The following is a 19,906-nucleotide window of genomic DNA, read 5'->3' on the forward strand; positions in this document are numbered from 1 at the left end:
CCCCCGCCCGCCCGCAGCCGCGCTGGCCCCGCCCGCGCATGCGCGGCTCCCGCCGGTGAGGCGGTGCCCTCACCTGGCCCTCACCTGGCCCCACCCTGAGGGGGCCGCTGAGGCGGTTCCCGCGGCCCTCGGGCAGGGCCGAGCTCGGCGCTGCGCTCAGCCCCTGAGGAAACGCTGCGGTGCGGTCACAGAATCGAGACGGTCGGGAAAGGCCTCTGACACCATCGAGTCCCACCTATGATCGAACAGCATCTTGTCACTAGACTGTTGGCACCGAGTGGCAAGTCTAGTCTTTCCTTAAACACCTCCAGGGACAGCGACTCCATCACCTCCCTGGGCAGCCTTTTCCAATGTCTAATCCCACTGCACCAGGGGAATTTGAGGCCATTCCCTCTCATCCTGTCACCATTGCCTGTGAGGAGTGACAAACCCTTACCTCTTGTTGGTAAGTTGTGGAGAGCAAGAATTCCCCCGAGCCTCCTTTCTTCCAGGCTGAGCCCCGGCAGCTCCCTTGGCTGCTCCTGGTGCTCCAGACCCTTCCCCAGCTCTGTTGCCTCCTCTGGACATGCTCGAGACCCTCCATGTCTTCCTTGTTGTGAGGAGCCCAGAACTGACCCCAGAGTTTGAGGTGTGGCCTCAGCAGTGCCCAGCACAGGGGGATGCTCACTGCCCTGCTCCTGCTGCCGCAGCATTGCTGCTACAGCCCAGGTGCCATCAGCCTTCTTGTCCACCTGGGCTCATTTTCAGCTGCCATCAGCCTGACATGGCTTCCTGTGCCAGCGTGATCACTGAGGTCATAGCAGTCAGCCCCTCAGCATCCAGCCCTTCCCCACTGCTGGGAGCTGGGAAAAAGGGAACAGTAAATAACTGTGTGCAATACATGAGGCATAGGTATAACACAGGCACCTAATCCTGGGGTGTAACACTGAGGTGTGATTTGGGCTACTGTGTCCAGCTTGCCCACCTGGGCACAGGAGGGGCTTGTGAAGAGACCAGCCTTCCTCATAAGGTCTGAGACCTGGGAAATCTGATTTCTGAGGAAACACAGTGTCGGAATCTGAGGTATTGATGATTCCAAGATTGTAGAAAGTCTCTGTCCTTCTGCCCCACTGCCAAAGCAGAAGCCATAATTGGTCTGTGCTGGTTTCCAGGTTGTTTATTCTGTTTATCTCTCACATGTTCTGCTGCCCTGCCCAGCTCTGTCCTGCAGGGCAGCGTGTGGGGCTCTGCCCTCAGTGGGATGTTACAAACATTAAATACCAGAAACTAAGTGTGCTATATTTACAATAACGTGCCAATATCTGTCACCTATGTTGAACAGTGTGTCCCCAGCCTGAACCAACAGAAAAATGCCAACACCACAGTGAAACATGGAGGGCATGAAGAAGAAGGACAAGACACACCCAATTTCCTCCATCTTGTCCCCTTTGGACCCCTTATCTAGAATCCTAAAATTTTACTTTTGCACCTGTGCCACACTTAATTATTACTCAAACACTCAGAGCTTGTAATTCATCCTGTAAGATTGAAAACTCTTTTCCATGGACAGAGATCACAGCCAGTGTCTCTGGGGGCTCTGTCCAGGAGGGTTCCTGAGCCCCTACCAGCATCCCAGACCTTCTAGGGCAGCCAGAGGGATGCCCTGGATTCGCACAGCACAGGAAAATGGAATCTATTAAGAGAAAAGGGGATGTGGTAGGAGTGTTCAAACATGTAAAAACATGATGTGAAGAGAATAATCCGTTTCCCTCAGTGTGACAGAAATAGCGAGAAGAAAGAGGCCCAAATGATAACCTGAACAGCTCAAGTTATCATCTCTAAAACATTAAAATTCCTACAAGGATGGCAATAGATGTCTTGGGAGATCATACATGCTTCATTTGGATCTGCAGCAGCAACAACATCTCTCAGAAATGATACATCACTCACCCATGGTTCAGAGCAGAGCTGAGCCATGAAGGTCCCATCCAAATCCCTCACAGTGCCATCCTTTGATAATGCACTTATTATTTATCAGCTGCCTCCTCAGTGTGTGGCTGAGTGCCCTGATACTGTGTTGCATCAAATCCTGCTGTTCTAATTTGATGCCAAATCAGATACAGCATCAGAATAATCTCCTCTTATAACCTATTTCCTCAGATATTAATAACTGCACTACATGCAAAGAACTAGAAAAACAGGTCAGTAATGTCTGCAGAGTATAAAATACTTTCTGCAAAGTCTTATGAAACAATTAGTACATTCAAGAACTCATATTTGTGTACCACTAAAGCAAATGACTGTCACTTTGAAATCCAAACACAGGGCATTTAAATGTGACGATCTTTATAAATAAATTTATGCTCAGTTTTTTCCCTTACTTAAATCTAAAATCAACAACTTTTATAATGGAAAAAGGAAGGATAATATTTGCATGCAGGTCTTAGATAAACTGTCTCATGCAGCTTAAAATGTTGACATGATAATAACAAAATAAGGGGAATATGTCAAAATGTAAGCCTAGCTAAATAAAGCTACTGTCAATCAATTTATTCTGACAGTGTATAAATGATATACATTAGAATAAAATGAATTAAGGTTTATTCAAGTTGGGCAGTGATTTCTGAAACTGAAATTTAGAACTGTCAAAAACTTACAGTGAACACCAGATGGATAACTTGACTTGTTAGAAATAACTATTCAGGAGCTGGTGCTTGTGCTGCTGGACAACTGCTCTCATGCTGACAGTCCAACAGGCCCAATTTACACTTGCACATCTCACAGAGAAGTTGTGTTGAACATGACCTTCTAACATTCTTTTTTTGTGACCAAAAGAATGGCTCTAAATAGATTTGTGATACACTGCATGTGATTTGGCTTGAGAGAAGGGCAATTTTTCCAGAAAAGTCAGGAAGTTCACCACATAAAAAGTTTTTATATGGCATGACTTGATTCTGATTTAAAAATATCTTCACGGATACTCCCTTTTAACTTACAATAGGGATGCATTTGCTATGCAAGTGGTTAAAATAATGGAGGGGTCCAAAAAACCTCTCTCTTTTTCCCCCCTGCATTCATATCAGAATGGTCTTGAATTTTTGGTTTAACTGTGCTATGAAGGGTCTGGATTGTATTTTGACACAAAGAAGAATATGATTTCCTCTGCTTTCCCTCTTGCTGAGATCAAGATTTTTTTTCTTAATGTATAGGATAAAATTAATTTCATATAATAAATATGTTTTTGCAGGTTGTGTAGGCACTGAAATGTCCAATCTGATACACTTGTCAGCCCTTGAGATATGCAGTGAAGAGGTTTTTTGTGGTGTTAGGGATGCATCAGACAAAGAAAACAAAGCATCTGGAATGCTATTTCAGAAATTAATCAAATCGTATTTCTGTCTCAGTTGCTCATAGGATTTGCTTTGTCTACACATGCCACAAGTAGTAGGACTTAATTCACATTTTGTATACGTGATTTATTAAATACTGTTGGGAAACTTGACATTTAAACCAATAAAAGATATTAGACTTAACTCACTATTAGATTTTTTAATGGAAAGACATTTCTTATACGGGCAGGAAATTGCAGTAACACATTTACTGATTTACTGCAATATTTTACTCTTGGATCTTCAAAATGAACTGTCGTAGCTCTTCACAGTTAATAGAATTGGAGGTGAACTGGGATCAGTCCATCACTGTCGCCATGGAGGGGACTGGACAGTGCAGCAATTTCCATTACCCTGGGGCTCTGTCTAAACAATTGTGCTCATGGAAACACAGGTAGGTTAACCTCACTTCTTTCTGGCTAAAGGAGGAATTTTGAAAATACCCTTATATGGAAAGGAGAAATAACAAATCTAAAAATGGTCCTACATAAATCTCAACCCAGTAACAATGATTAATTTGACTGCAGTGGGGTCGGGATCAGAGCAATCCCAATTCATGTGACAGCTGCTAGGAATTATATTCTTGGGGAGGTTTCTGCTCATTTACTCGATGTATTTTCAGTTTGTCTGAGCGGTCAATGAGGCAAAATTTATTTTACAGCTTTCTATTATCTGTGTTGAACAGTTATTAAAACTTGTATTGATCCACCTTATTAATAACTCTTACAAAGCCTCGCTTCCCTTTCTCTTTGTGTCAGAAGCGTTACTTGTGAGTTGCACCCTTAAGCAAGACTAATGTTTGTTCCTTTTTGGTATAAAGCTTTTGCACACCTTGCTTCCTGATCATCTTCCCCTTGCAGGGTTTGTTGATGATTCTGCTAATCACAGAATCACAGAATATGCTGAGTTGGAGGAGACCCATCAGGATCATCCAGTCCAACATTTTGTCCTGTGCATCTTGAAGAAGTCACTCCTACCATGTCCAAACGCTCCTTGAACTCAGTCAGACTGTGGTAAGTCACTTCAGTCTGACAAGCCTCACTGATGTTTAAAAGTTGGATGAGTCTCTGTATATCCTGATGGTATTTGGTGCCTTTCGCTGATAGACCAGAAAAGCCTAAGCGAGACAGGCCCGTTCCCGAATCACTAGCACTGCGCCCAAGTGACGCCGCCGGCCCGACCCTCCGCCGCCGGCCCGACCCTCCGCCGCCGGCCCGACCCTCCGCCGCGCCCCCGCCCGCCCCCGGCCTCTCCCCGCCCCTCGTCGCGGATCGCTCTGGGCGGGCGGCGCGATGCGACCGCTGCTGCTGGCGCTGCTGCTGGCGCTGGGCCTGGCGCTGGCGCTGGGAGCGGCGAGCGGGCAGCACCGCGCCGAGTACGACCGGGAGGCGCTGCTCGGCGGGCAGGTGGGCCGGGGGCGGGCGGGGCCGGCCCCGCTCCGGCGGGGCCGCGGGGCGGGCGCGCTCCCCGAGCCGGGCCGGGCCGCTGACGGGGCGCGTTGCTGTGCCACAGGAGGAGGCGGAGGAGTACGTGCGGCTCAGCCCGGAGGAGCAGCAGCGGCGGCTGAAGAACATCGTGAAGAAAATCGACGCGGACGCGGACGGGCTGCTCAGCGAGGGTAACGGCGAGGGCCGGGCGGGCCGGGTTGCTCCGGGAGGAAAACGCGCTCTACCCGTGACACAGCCCCTGGCTCTTGTGCTGGGGAGAATCCCCGTAGAAAACATCACGATCCCTTGCACAGTGAGTTAGAAACACTGACAGGATCATACAGAGACTATCTCCGTGCCTGAGGTTTCTGTTTGACTCCAGAAGAACCACTGAGAGGGGACCTCACTGATATGTGTAAATACCTAAAGGAAGGGTGCCAAGAGGATGGAGCTAGACTCTACTCGGTGGTGCCAACTACTTGGACAGGAGGCAATGAATAGAAACTCATGCTCAGGAAATTCTTTCCTATGCAGAGATTGTGCATTTGGCACAGAATGCCCAGAGAGGATGTGGAGTCTCCCTCGCTGGAAGTACTCAAGAACCTTCTGGACACAATCCTGTGCCATGTGCTCTGGGATGACCCTGCTTCAGCAGGGAGGTTGGACCAGATGACCCACTGTGATTGCTTCCCACCTGACCCATTCTGTGATGGAAGGAGTGTGGCCAGCAAGAGTTAGTGTAGGTTAGAGCAGTATCAAGTTGAAGATACCTCCTTTGCACTTGTACCTGCTTTTTTGCATGTCTGAACCTATTTGGAATCGAGTGGGTTTCTGTGTTTGTAATCCTGTTATGTGCAAATCAGAGAGCAGGTGTAAGATGGAAAGAAAGTACTGCAGCCATAATACTGCATAGGTGTGCTTCATTACCTGGTGACACCAAATGACATTGAAGGATCATATTGCATCATAGTGCAGTATTGAATGGCTCTTCTCAGACAGGTTTTTGTCAGATTTAGGAGCTACATGGTAAACTCAGCTCCTTTTCTTTCAGTACGTCATTATGATAATTTAATTTTAAGCCTCATTATGAACATTTTTTTTGCTCTGCTGTGATTTGGATAAAAAAGTCACTTGTGTGCACACACAAAGCAAGCAGAATCCTTGGTCAAATGCCAGAACATTATTTCATTAAAATGACAATAAACATACAGGAAACTTTCTAGGTGAGAGAACAAAATGCAGTTTTAAAGACAACATTGACTGTGTTTTGAATGCTTTACACTTTATACACTGAATTTAATCAACTGAACCCTTATTTCAGTGTTCCTGCATGAACTGTGTAGAGTTGAGATAGTCTGTAACTTCAGTGGGATGGCTAATCCCTGTCACACATCACAGGCAGCTCACAACATGAAGGTTTTAACAAAAAATTCTATATAAAAGTATAGGAATTCCACCCATACTCCATCCTCATGGTGTATAATCTGCATCTGATTCTCAGTCTAATGAAAACTTGCCTTCCTTTCACTTCCCAAAGGTAAAACTCACAGTGGAATGTGTTTTTACAGTAAGAAACTTATGGTACTGAAGCTTTTTGAGCTCAGTTATTTTTCAGTGTATTGCAAAGCTCTTGAGAACATTTTCCTTAGTAGTGCCTCCATTTGGAGGCTGACAGTGAGAGCAGATGAAATATATTAATGCTGCTTCTCTAATGTTGGAATATTAAGTATTTCTGATTCTTGGCACTGGATGTTATGTGGTCACATGGCTGTGCCTCACACCTTAAGTTCCTGGAAATAAATCATTAATTAATGGTGCCCATCTTTAAGAAATGTTGCAGTTTCTTGTAAGGCAGTGCTGGTTTGTGCACAAGCCTTGCTGGCACACACACCTCTGCATGTTCAATCAATTCACAGAATCTGTTATCAAGCTGGTCCCTTTGCTAATATAAATTCAGTACTCAAAATGTATTTTAAAAAATCCCTTGCTGATTTTTCAAGGATATTTAAATAAACCTAATAAAGTTGTATTGATGCCAAGAAGGACAGGATAAGATACTTCAGAATTTAATAAATTATGTAAGATTTTTCTCTGTCAAAATAGTGATTTCTATAGGACTTTTTTTTAGCCATCATGACTCTTCAGAGCAGGATTTCAGTTGAGTTGATTAGGATGTATAATTTTTGCAATGCAGGGGAAGATGGTTTTTCCCTTCCAGGCACCTGAAAATAACTAAGAGATATTGGAAGAATATGTTCTCCCAGTCTTCTCTAAATGTAGTAACTTTAATGTATTTCTGTATGTTCATTGGTATATTAAGTTTTATTTCTTTTAGCTACATTTGTATAAAAACAAGCAGCTAAAAAAACCTTTCCAAACTATGTGAGGCTTGATTTCAGCCCCAAGTACAGGGAAAATAGCACTACCTAAGTAGTTAATATTTTATTTTGGGTGATTAAGGCAGTGACACAAAATAAAGTGGTTTTTATTTCAGTTTGTGGATTTTTCAAAAGAAACCCCAGAGTGATGGGAACAAGGTTTTTTTGGGGTACCAAATTAGATTTAGAGTTGTCCGAATAAAACATACTCAGCATAATTTTCATATAGCTCTGGAGAAAAAGGAAATGCTATAGTGTTGATACTCCTTCAGATTTGAAAAGACAAGGCCACATAACCATTAACAAACCCCCAGTCTGTGGCTGTGATCTATTCCCTCATTCAGTTACTTTGGAAAAAGCCACAACATGGAGCAAACAGACTGGTTTGCTTTAAGTAACCTCTTGTCTATATACTTCCATCTGAATTGCAAAGGGTATTCCAGACAGAATAGATCTGTGGGATCTTCACAGTTTTTATGGTGCAGATGATTCTGATTTTCTTTATTTTATTTTTAATGTTTTTCATAGATGAGTTGAGCTCCTGGATACAGCAGTCTTTTAAGCATTATGTTACACAAGAAGCTAAGCAACACTTCAGTGACTATGACAAAGACGGTGATGGATTGGTGTCCTGGAAGGAGTATAACTTGCAAATGTATGATCGTGTAATTGATTTTGATGAGAACACTGTCCTGGAGGATCAAGAAGAAGAATCATTTCGCCAGGTAAAATGTTTCAGCAGCAGCTCCCGTGAGCTGTTGGCCAAAGGCAGCAATATTTGTTTATTGTGACGGAACAAGATGGGTAGAGAAAGCAGAGCAGCTGGCATATGGTTAACACGTTATGCTATCTGAGATAGGGGAGTAATTAAAGGAAAGTAGCAGAGTATTAAAGCTGCTACTGACAAAATAAAGACACAGTGAAGTGGTACCTCCTGAGTGTATTTAGCTGGCTGAGTGGAGCATAAGTCTATTGACAGTCTTACAGCAGAGCATGGTCTCCAGCCGCCATCTTAAACCCAGGGTGCAATCCATCGGGAGAACTCTGCAGCCTGACAGGGTCTGCCCTCAGCAGGGACCAGCACCCCTGGGGCTGGAGCAGAAGGAAGCTCTTTAACCCCTTGGCTGCACTTTTCCAGTCATTCTTTCAGTTACTGCTCAAGCACTCATTGTGTACTGCCAGTATTGCCTGCTGTAACATTTCCTCTCCATTAGAGACCCACAGAGAAAGAAACAGCAATTCAAACCGTTTTAAGCAATAAAAATGCAACTCCCACAGCTAAAAATGGGTGTTTAAACACAGAAGTTGGGTGTGAGTCACGTCTGTGAAAGCAGATGCTTAAGAAGGGAAAGAGGCAATAGAGGCAGGGAGAAAAGGTTCACCAAGAACCACCACATAGCCAAACTTGTTTCAAGTTCCACATTTATAAGAACATGTAAATATTTTCCAGAAAGAGAATAAGTGTATTTTTAGACTATTCTGGCCAGAGGTTTATTTTTTTCCTATGACAATTTATTTTTCTGCTTTTAGTAAAGTATTAGTAGATAATATAGGATGTTAGCTGAAATTAAACTAATATAGTGAACAGAGGATTTTACACACTGAAGAAGCAAACTGTAAAGCTTAGAATGTCACAAAACTTAATAATTACATAGCTTTTAAATACCACAAGACTTCCAGAGGAACTTCCAGTCAAAATATTGATACCATGTTTGAGACATTGCCATCACAGATACACAGGGAGCTATAAATCTATAAGCTGGGATAGAACTGCTTGCTCACATTATGGCTTTACTGCTTGCTGCGTTTTCCTGCCTGCTGACTTCTCCAACACAGATTGTAGATGAGCAGCATTGTACAAGCATCACAGGTCAGGTACCTTCAGCATTTTCCTTACGTTTTCAAATTAGTGGTCCTGCTCTGATCAGGATGGAGGAGTAAGATACAGTTTAGAAGTGTCATCCGGTACAGGAGTTTACCAGAAGGTGGCGGCCTTGCTCATCACTTCCCAAAAAGCACTGGAAAACTTACTTTCTCCCTCAATGGTTCAAGCTTGCATTGCAGTATAGTACTTTCTGTAATCCTTCTGTATTGTCTTCCTAGTTAAACTCCTAGCTAAGGTCACCTTTTCTCTAAGAGGACATTTAACTATTTTGAAGAATAGCTAAGATCTTACACTTCATTTTTTACATATTATTCCCTGTGTTCAGCAGCTTAGCCTGATTTTGAGAGAAGTGTCAATAGATAGGATAAAAACCAGAAGGACAATTTCAAATGGTCATTTGTAAAGTGTTTATGATCTCTGATTTGCTGGCTACTCCCATACCCAGATCACTCACACTGATATCACAGCACACCTAAGGATGGAATTCCAAGAGTTTTATAGTTCACATCGTGTGCAGTTTGAGCAGAGATTGGTTGTCAATGATCTGGGTCTGTATTTTGTCTAAAGAGATTGTACAAAATGAAACAAGAAAAAGATAGGAAATCTTTGCACATCTGAAAGACAGAAATAAGAAGTGCAAGACATTCAGAAATAAGAACTTGCCTGCTTATATCAGATATTATTTCTTTTTCAATGGCATGCTAATACGTATACTTAAAAGGTTAGAGGAGTGACTTCTGTTTAAAATATTAATGTGTAATGGACAGCAGTACTGTAGTAAAGGAATCTGGCCTTAAAATGGGTTTAGAAAAGACATTTTACATACATGGTCTTTCAAGACCTTCTCTGAACTACAGACAGCTCTTGACATAAATATGATGTAGATCCAGAAGGTTAAGTGTCTTTAAAATGTAAATTTTGGAATTTGCAATGGCTGCCATTAATTATAATCACTGTGCTCCAGTTTGTTTTTGGAAACAAAATTTTGGAAATCGGTGACTTTTAGAAGAGGATGCACATATCAAAATGAGAATTCTTGGTTTTTTCATTATCTCTCTTCGGTTCATTTTAAATGCCCCCATAAATTGAAAAAAAAGCAGGGGTTTTTGCGATTCTTAGAATAAAACCACCTCAGTTAAAAATGTTGATCTTATTGCTCTCAGTGAGCTAATTTTTAGTGAAAGTTTAGCATCCGTATAGTATGAGTAGGTAATGTGAAACAATTAATATCCTAATGAGCTTACAGCCAGCTACTATTATGTTGTTTTTCCTTTCCAGTAAGGGCTCTAACTAAATCTATTTTCTAAGCTTCATTTAAAGGAGAAAAAACGTTTTGAGAAAGCTAATAGAGATGATGTTCCTGCTCTAAATGTGGATGAATATATTGCCTTCGAACATCCTGAAGAAGTGGAGTACATGACGGTAAGATTTAGGGGAGCATCTTTATCAGCCTCTGTGTGTCATTTCAATGTGTGTCCTTAGCCTCAGTGCCACAGGAAGTGGAGCAGTTATGGACTTGAAATTAAAATCAAAATGTGGCCCAAATTAAAATCAGGTAATGTCTTGTGGATTCAGTGCTGGAGATCAGGAGTTGGAGCAGGAGTTCTGTGCTTTTCTTCGAAATCTGTTTCAAGAACTAGGATTGCACAAGTATCCCCAGCTTTGGGGACTGGACTGACTTAGCCTCCTCACAGCTCTGTTAGGCTGCAAATCCATCAGTGAGATTTTAGCTTTTGGTTTTGGTTGTCTGGTGGACAAAAGACCAGCCAGTTCTCTTAATAATTCAATTAAGTTGCAAAAATGCAAATTAGTGAATCCACCAGATAAGAAAAGTGAAATTGGATGATAGAGCTTTGTACATATTAATGTGTCTCAGCTGCTTTTGCAGTTTTGAATTGTGTTGAAGGATTCCAACTCTATGGACACCTTTCAGATTTGGTTTTCATGAAATCTGACATTCTAAACTCTTAAGGACAGATCTGTTTTATTGCACAGGAAGCAATTACTGCACTAGTCTGTGTAAAACACAAAAAAGATATTTGAAATGAGGGAGTCTTTCATTTAAGGAATATGTCATTGCTCTAAAATGATTCAATGCTGTTTCTCTTGATCATGAGTCATTAATTTTGCTCTTTGTATGTATACAAAAGGACTTTGTCATTCAGGAGGCTTTAGAAGAACATGATAAAGATGGTGATGGATTTGTTAGCCTGGAAGAATTCCTTGGTGACTACAGAAGAGACCCAAGTAAGGAAAAATGGGAAGGGGCATGAAAGGGGGAATTAAGAAAAACTTTCGGAATGAGGATAATTGGATGCACCTTTATTTTCAGCTTTTCTCATTAGACCTAGAGATTCTGAGGAAGATTTTCTGTCTTAGGATAATTCTATTTTCTGGGACTGGGCATAATAGACTCCTTATTTCAGTCTGCCTCATGTGTATTTGGTGGTGGTTTGTGTGTAGCCTATTCCACAGTTTCCTTGCAAGTTGCTTCTTGTTTTCTGAAAGACTGAAGTAAATTCCTGACCACACAGGATGCAGCTGAAACAAGGTTGTAGCCATATTTGCCAGCTGAACACATCTGCAGATTTAGGTAGCAGGAATGTAAGGGTAAACTGCCCTGGCCTTCATCAGCCTGAGCAGGCAGGTGCCAGCCTTGCTTTGGAAGGACTGAGCTGAGTGTGTTGTGAGAGGGATGGAGGGGAAGTGTGAGCAGTCACTTCCCTGTTCCAGGTATCAGAACCTGATTGCTGCCTTCACTCTTAGTTTGTTTGGGTTTATTTTTTTCCCAATCTTGCCTTTCCTTAAACTTGATCTGTTCCTTCTTTAATGAGAAGGACACTTACCTGATGCTTATCAGTGTTTCTCAATTAATATTTTACACACTCCATTTGATTTACTAAAAGCTAAGCCAAATAATTCTTACCATTCCAAAAAGCCCAGTAACTTCAGTTTTGTGGAAAGTCTGCTTGTCCCAAAGGAATGCTAATTCTGAATTGCATTCTAGCTGGGGAGAATTGTGTGAGTCATATGAGGATATGGAGAACCAGGGGAACAATCTGCTTTTCTTCACTCTAATCAGCCACCTTGGAATTTCACGTTTTATAGCCATCTTTCTTTGTCAGAGCCAGTAAAAACAACTGATCTCTGATGTAGCTACAGGGTTCTTTATCTTTTTCCTGCTCTAACATGAAAGGAAGCTTCTCCAAGCCAGTCTATAAAAAGTTGTTGGAAAGGAGTGAAATTGTTGCAGTAATAGGGAAGATAATAGCTTTGTCATTACAATTTGTTAGCAAAACTTGAGAATTAGCTGTGATTGTACAAACTACTTCAGCTTTTCTCTTCTGCAGACAGTGCTCCTGCAGCACTCTTTAAAATGACTAATAGGCTGCATGGGGGCTCTGATTCATAATTAGCTCATGATTTTGGGCAACAGTGTATGGTGAATTGTGACATAAAGGAAAAATCTCCTTGCAAAACCAAATGTTAGAAAGGAAGGAGAGATTTCACCTTTTTCATTTACTAATAGAATTGTAATTATTTTGAAGCTGTTACTTACCTGCTTGTGATACCTGCTACTTTTGACTTTCAAAAGGCTTAGAAAGCAAGTTCATGCTTGTCTACAATGTTTATAATTTTGATTAATTACTTCTCAATTCCTTAAAGAGTTAAGGACAAGTCTAAGATTGCTGTAGGCTTCAGGATGCAATACCTGTACATTGGGTAAGAATAAAACAAGTGTGCAAATAAATACTGACAGTAAATGAAATTGCTTTCCCTACTTTCCTCTGCCCATTTACGGTTTGTTTTGTGTTTAGTGACATCACTTTTAGGTAATGTTTTATGATAATAACTGTATTTGCTTAGAAGAAAAGATGCTTAAAAGTGAAGAGTAACTTTAAACTTTATAATTGTGTCTTACTAGCTGCAAGGGAAGATCCAGAATGGATACTGGTTGAGAAGGACCGGTTTGTGAATGACTATGACAAGGATCATGATGGAAAACTCAACCCTCAAGAGCTGCTGTCTTGGATAGTACCCAACAATCAGGGTATTGCACAAGAGGAGGTTCGTGGTTTGACTGCTGGTTAGGTTGTAATTACTGCAGGAGAAATTTGAAGAATCACAGCAAAATGAGAGAAGCATTCAGATTTATCATGTCCTAATTATTAAAAAAATCAATATCAGTAGATCTTTGCATATATTTTTAACTTCTTTTCACTTTGACATGGAATGCAGGTGATTTAACTGCATTAGGCAAATGTGAAGTTCTATTAATTGTGTAAATGTTTGTAAATTAACAAAGTGCTTTTGTACATGTTTAAATAGCTTATCTGCTTTGACTCAAGGGTACAGAATTTTAATAAGTAATTTTTTAGTTCTTCTAGGTAAATCTAATGAAATGTACTACCTAAAGAAGCTGCATAATTTTGAAATAAGAAATTGATTGTAATTCTTCTAACTGGATAAATCATCATAATTGTAGAACTAAAAACTTGTTTTAAGTACAAGAAAATGGAAGTACTCTGTGATTCAAGATGGTGTAAAGCAAACTTTGATGATGCTAATTAAAATGGTTTAATCAGGGGTAGAACAGCATAATAGCTTTCAAGTGGATTCTCATTTTAGCTTATTTTTTTGTGGCAGTTTCCAGTCCCTGACTGCAGTAGAGAGGATTTCTGCATTTCTTCTAGTAATTTCTCAGTTACATTTTCCATGTCTTTGCTTTGCCCTGGAGGATTTTGGTGTTCAGAATGGCAGGAATGCCAGGTCTTCCCATGGCCTCATGTTCCTGGGGAAGAGAGGCACCTCCCTTTGTGAGACACTCAGACACAGGGCCCATGTGCTCCTCCCTCAGCTGCCACCTGGCCCTGCTGGGCTCTGGGGCCAGGAGCAGCCCTGAGGCAGCAGCAGCAGCCCTGGGTGCTGCCCTGTGGGACCTGTTGGATCTGAGCTGTTCTGGGAGCATTGTGATTGTGGTACATGGGGATCTGTGAGCCTTTGCATGGCCTTTTCTGGCTCTGGTCAGTTCTTAGTTCACAGAAGTAGCACTGTTCTGACATGAACTCTCTGTGCTGCTGAGTCTGTTCATACCTGTGTTAGCTTTCTTGGTCTGGGGTTTTTGTTTTAGCTCTTCTTAGCTATTTTTCCGATTTTGGCTTAAAGCAAGGGCCATACTGTTAATAATAGCTCAATTCTGCAACTAATAATTTGTTTTATTTGTTTCTCTAATTTGCTAGTTTTTCCGTTTGGGTAATATAAAGGCTTAGCAAGGTCACCTGTCCTAAAGAGAAGGTAGCATTGATTTCAGTCATAAATTGCTGTTTGAAGTCAGAGTATCACACTTTCATTTTGGCATTTCAAAATTACTTGAGAAAACCTGTAGTTAAATAATGTTAAGATAGAAAAATTACTATCTATTCCATTTTCAGGAATTGACATGTGTTGGCCAAGGTGTTTGTCATATTAATCTTTCAGCTTTTGCCATGCAGAGTGCTTTTAAAATCCCCTTGGCTGACGTTAGTCCCCGTTATTTTTGGCTCAGTTGCATTGAGCCACACCAATCAGGAAAAGTAGGAGCAGAAGGATTCTCTAAATCACTGTATTTGTAGATGTTCAGCAAATGAAAACAAAGCCCATGTAATACCACAACTCCTATTTCTCAGAAATAAGAGGTGCAGTAGAGCTGCTGCACAGCCTGTTAGCTTTGAACTATGAAATACTGGTGAATGAGCTACAACTAAAATACTCTGCATTTGGTTCTTCATTTTACTGCTAAACTTCCCTTTTTTAATAATATATAAATAAGCAAAAATCTGATTTTTTTTAACTTGCTGCATATGGTGGTCTGTTTCTTTCACAGGCTCTGCATCTAATTGAAGAGATGGATTTGAATGATGATAAAAAACTTTCTGAAGCAGAAATTCTTAAGAACCAGGATTTGTTTCTTAACAGTGAAGCAACAGATTATGGTAGGCAGCTTCATGATGAACGTTTCTACCATGAAGAACTTTAGATTATTTATTTTGTAATATTTTTTCTTCCCTTTCTTTCATTTGAAGCTTTTAAAAGCACTCATCAGCTGCATTGCAAGTTTCATGCTGTAATTACAGTACAGTAGAGTTTGTGTAAATAATTTGCATTCAAAATTAAATTGCCCTCCTGCAAACTTCCTGGGCCTCTTCTAGACTTCAAAATTAATTTGAAATACTTGCTATCAAAATTCTGTAGTGTTGGGAAATAAATTACTTCAGAGTAGTACTGTCTTGTGAAGAGTTGTTCTACTGTACTTGAAGAAAATGGAGAAACTAGATGGTTCTGAAAGAATGCAAAATATAGTAACTGTGACTACTATTTTTCTAATCAATTAAATTAGGGCAGAGTGTGGGGAAGGTGGGGGGATATTTAGAGTTAGTATTGACTGTGTTTTGTTTAATACCTTTGGAGAAATACATAAATGCCTCAGTTGTTTAAGAGGTTTCTACTTGATTTTGAATGGTTTCTATACTGTGTTTTACTCTATCATAAAACTTGCTATTTTTACATCAATAGACAAGAATTATTTTTAATGTACAGTTGTAGAGCATTAGCAATGCAGTTGTATTTTACTGTGTCAAGACCTTCTTCATTTGTTGGATTAAAACTTAAAATGTTCTATCTTTCTGTGTTTTGTAAATCTATTTCTCACCTTGAGTCACCCATAGCAGCTCCTGGAGATATGAACCATGTGTCTAATAATGTGCTACACAGTAGCAGCTTTCTTGGCTTTATTAACCAGAGATGTGTCATCTTATCTGGCTACTAAAGAAGATTCAAAAAAAGCAAAGTGTGCATTTAGCATTTTCTGGACAAGTTTGCAAAAGCAGTTGTGTTTATTTTTTGCATCAAGGCATTGCATATGTAATATTTGTAGTAATAACCTCTAAAAGTTAACCTCAGCTGAAAGCTCCACAAGTGAGTGCTGTCCCATTTTGTGATTGTTTGAAATGAGGGTTAATGAAGGGTTAATAGCACTACAGGTTCAGTGTAGGAAAGTCCAAATATTCACTTCTGTCTCCTGGAAAGAAATTAGCTGAGTATTCCAGACAAAGACAAAGCCTCACAGAACAGCTTGTGTGGAGTGTGTTAGGCTTTTTAAATTCCTATATAAATAACTCTTTTAATGCTCTCACAATGTTCTCCTTGACTAATGTTTTCCTTCTTCCCAGCTCCATTGTGTAAAAGCAGCTAGTTCTGCCTTGTTTTTTTCTCAGGATACCACCTCTTAATTATGCTCAGAATAAATGGAATTCCTTTTGGGGTAAGTGCTGATGTGTCACCAGTAGAAAGTTAGAAATTTTGATTCAAAGCAAAACCACATATATTATATTCTTAGATATCATATTAATAGAAATTCAAAACACTTTTTCAATTTTAGTGGTTGGATTTTTTCTACACATATTTTTTTATGTCAGTTCCTTGGGAATATGAGTACAGCTCTTGCCATAGTGGTGTTGAGATCTGATTCTTTAAAAAAATGAAGTCTAATAAATCCAGTGTGCCCAGGAATATTAAAACAAACAAAAAATATTATAAACTGACTGATGATGTTTCTAAATGAGCACATATGCATAGTGTTGGCTAAAATATGCTGAAGGAAGCTGAAGTGTTGCCTCCCATGATGCTAAACAAGTCACTACTGCTGAAGAAGGGAGATTTGGTCCTGAGGCAGACCTGCTGCAGATGATATGTTTGGGACACAGATCCAAGGGTCCTTTTGAGACATAGAAAACTCCTCAACAGCACCAGCATTGCCTGTTTGGCTAATGAGTGTGCAGTACTTGCAAGTGAGTAGTGATTTGCTTTGAATTAAGGCATAGAGAAAGCCAGTGTATTGATAAAGCTTTCAAAAGGTGCCAGAGAAATTAAAAAACATCTTTCAGCAGTTACCTGAATTTATGACAATAAGAGTGGGATAAAAACCAAAATAATTTCATTTTCTCTTTCACAAAGTACTTCTACTTTTCTCCCAAGAACAACCCGATCCTGTTTGTGCTATGCAAGGCCCCAGTGACATTGCACTTCTCCACAGTTCCTTTTTTCCTTTGTTTCCCTTTGAAACATTTTCAGGGGTACTGATAGTTTAAACCCATACAGAGCACAAAAAGAACTCACATCTCTATGATACAAACAATTTTATTATATATAAATTATCACAATGTTAATTCTAGAGGAAATCCATTCATATTATTTATTATTATGGCAAAGACTGATGATCTTTCTCTGGGGTAAAACAACAGAACAGGGTCCACCTTTCAGTGATGGCCTCTATTAGAAACTGTTATGAAATGTTAGATAAGAGGTAAGAACAGAGCCTGTGCTATCAATCTTTATATCAATTATGGATTTTACTGAAGCAGAATACCAGCAGGACTGTCTTGCACTGTGAGGCTGCTTTTGGAAGGCTGTTCGAGCAGTTCCCTCTAACAGGAGCAGAGGGAGCTGAGTTTCAGGGCTGAGCAGAGCCTGGTGTGCAGTCTGGGCCGTGCTGAAGCAGCCTCTAGCTGCAGCCACAATGGTCCAGAGCAGCTGGAACAAACCAAGCCAGGTGTTCAGAGGCTGCAGTTTCAGTTTCCATGGGAACACAGACTGGCTCCTCACAGAAGGCAAGGTGATTTCAACATTTTTAATGGGTATGATTTGGGATAATTTGCAAGCCCCTGACATTTCCTACATGGAAATGCAGAGATCCATTCATATGGAATTAGAACAGTGGGCAGAGCTCAGCTGCTGAATCATGTCTGTTTTAGCCATGGTTTTGCTCTGGCAGTGGTTTCCTTGCTGCTCTGTCCCCAGGCTGTGGGGCTCAGTTGGACACCAGGAGCTGTTGGAGTTTGGACATGGCTGCACTGCAGCCGTTGTTTGAAGCTGTGTCTCAGATGTAACGATTCTGGAGGCTGGGAAGGACTGCACCAGTGCCTTCCAGTCTCCACTGGCATTTGCCAAACTACCATTCTAAGGGATCACAATATGCCTGAGGACTTCTGAACAGTACAACCAGCTCAACGTTGGGATTATCTGAGTATTCAGCATTTCTTTGTCTTCTGCCTTAATACTTTCCATGGACTCCCTCATACTCTCGCTATGTAGAATAAAAGGTTTACTGTCTTCTTAATCAAAAACATTTCCTCTGAAGAATGTCTTGCTTGGTGTCGTGGATGAGCACAAAAATGTTTGTAGATGCTATTTTTGTATTTTGCCTACTGTCAAATCCAAACTTGCCACCCAAATCCCTGATAAAAAGCTTTGCTTGAAGTAGTATATAGTTAAAAATTAAATGAAACTTCCATTCTAAAGAATGAGAAAATTTGAGGGCTTTCAAAACAGTGTTTTTTTTAAAAAGTCAAGACTTATCCTTCTTACTACAGAATGGATTCAAATGGTACATTCTGCTGCCAAACAATTTAATTACTGGGGGAAAACCCTCAGGAAGTGTGTTCTTGGCGTTACCAAACAGAATGGCTGATTTTACACCTCTAAGAGCAGTGATGGAAGGAGATGCAGCGGCTGTCAGGGAAGAGTTCCACTTAAGGCTCCTTGTTGATACTGCTGGATTTCTGAGAGAACCTGTCAGGTCAGGCTGAAATCCCTTTAATGCTGGAGACAGGAACGTGACAAAACACACCAAGGCTGATGACACAGCAAGGCAGCTTGGGTCAGGTGCAGCTCTCCCGTGTGGCTCTGATGATCTGTGTGGTTAACCCTGATGGGCCAATAGCTGCTCGTGTCCTCGCCGGCCTAGGCCTGCTCCCCAGTGGTCTGCACCAGCCCAGTTCCATAATTAAGGTCATTAGTTGTGTTTTGGTTATCAGATTGGGATTATGGATAACTGAGGCCTTTGGGCCAGCTGTTAGCCACCACAGCCTTGATATCCTGTTCCTGTGTAGAGCAGAGGGGATACAGAATTGTGTCCCCCTTCTAAAGCCCTGCAAAGCCCTGCACGGCACAGTGCCTCATGGATATAACCCAGTGCCACTGGGACCTGGGGGCAGAGACCCAAATTGACCCAAATCTGCTTCATCACAGCTGGGCTTGGTCTCACACCAGCTACTCTGGCAGCTCATCCAAGTTCCCGAACTGGAGAGCTGCTCTGGGCTGTTCTGAGGAGCTCACCCACAGCAGAGTGCTGATGGCGTTGAAGCGTGAGAGCTGCTGGGAGGTGACTGTGCTACACCAGAGCTCTTGGGTGGGATGGATGCAGGAATAGAGCCCAGCCTGAGGTTCAGTCAAATAATAGGCTTTGTGGCTGGAAACCAAACTAAAAATAACAAGAAAATAGCATAACATTTTAGAGGGCTAAAACACACTTGGTCCATTTTTATGAACCCCAACAGCAGCAAAGATGGTTTCAAAACACAGCTGTAACTTGGAAATAGTAACAGGAAACATTTAGGTTTGGAAGGACTGAGATAAAACACTTCAAAAAAGATCATTTTCTTTTTGGATACAGATCAAGTATGACTAGTGTCCATGCCCTCAAAATACATTTTTTCAAGGAATTTTCCCTTCTGGAAGAAAGTTTCACTCCTTTCTCCTCAACATTGTCTGCAAGTGAATCCTTGCATTTCTCCTCCCACTCTCATGCAATGATGCTTTCTTCCTGCTACATCTCTGACCTTCCAGACTCTCGTCTGCTCTCCTCTGCTTGCACTTCATTTTCTCTCACAGAGTCCCTGCATATTCCTGTCTTCTTCATACCACCAGGAAGGAACCTGGCAAATTCTTTTAAACACCAGCTACAAATTGACCACAGAGTGAGTAGGGGTAACTGCAGCCCCCAGCTGCTGCAGAGCTCTCTGAGCAGAGCCC

General features: G+C 41.3%; 1 protein-coding gene across 1 annotated transcript; it reads left to right on the forward strand.

Annotated features, from left to right (window-relative positions):
* Nucleotides 1-4,660: 4,660 nt before the first annotated feature.
* On the forward strand, nt 4,661-15,715 carry RCN2 (reticulocalbin 2). Its single transcript, XM_021543411.3, has 7 exons — nt 4,661-4,774; nt 4,881-4,986; nt 7,702-7,898; nt 10,379-10,480; nt 11,209-11,305; nt 12,984-13,126; nt 14,922-15,715. Exons 1-7 carry the CDS (start codon nt 4,661-4,663, stop codon nt 15,072-15,074), a joined length of 912 nt encoding a protein of 303 aa, XP_021399086.2. The 3' UTR covers nt 15,075-15,715.
* The last annotated feature ends 4,191 nt before the right edge of the window (nt 15,716-19,906 follow it).

The sequence above is a fragment of the Lonchura striata genome, chromosome 11 (genome assembly GCF_046129695.1).
Source record: "Lonchura striata isolate bLonStr1 chromosome 11, bLonStr1.mat, whole genome shotgun sequence".
Classification (NCBI taxonomy): Eukaryota; Metazoa; Chordata; class Aves; order Passeriformes; family Estrildidae; genus Lonchura; species Lonchura striata.

Excerpts from the sequence above, each read along its gene's own strand:
- RCN2 (XM_021543411.3), top strand. The coding sequence starts at position 4,661 with ATGCGACCGCTGCTGCTGGCGCTGCTGCTGGCGCTGGGCCTGGCGCTG. Across the intron at positions 10,481-11,208 it reads AAGAAGTGGAGTACATGACG|GACTTTGTCATTCAGGAGGC; the intron begins GTAAGATTTAGG and ends TGTATACAAAAG. Across the intron at positions 11,306-12,983 it reads TGACTACAGAAGAGACCCAA|CTGCAAGGGAAGATCCAGAA; the intron begins GTAAGGAAAAAT and ends GTGTCTTACTAG.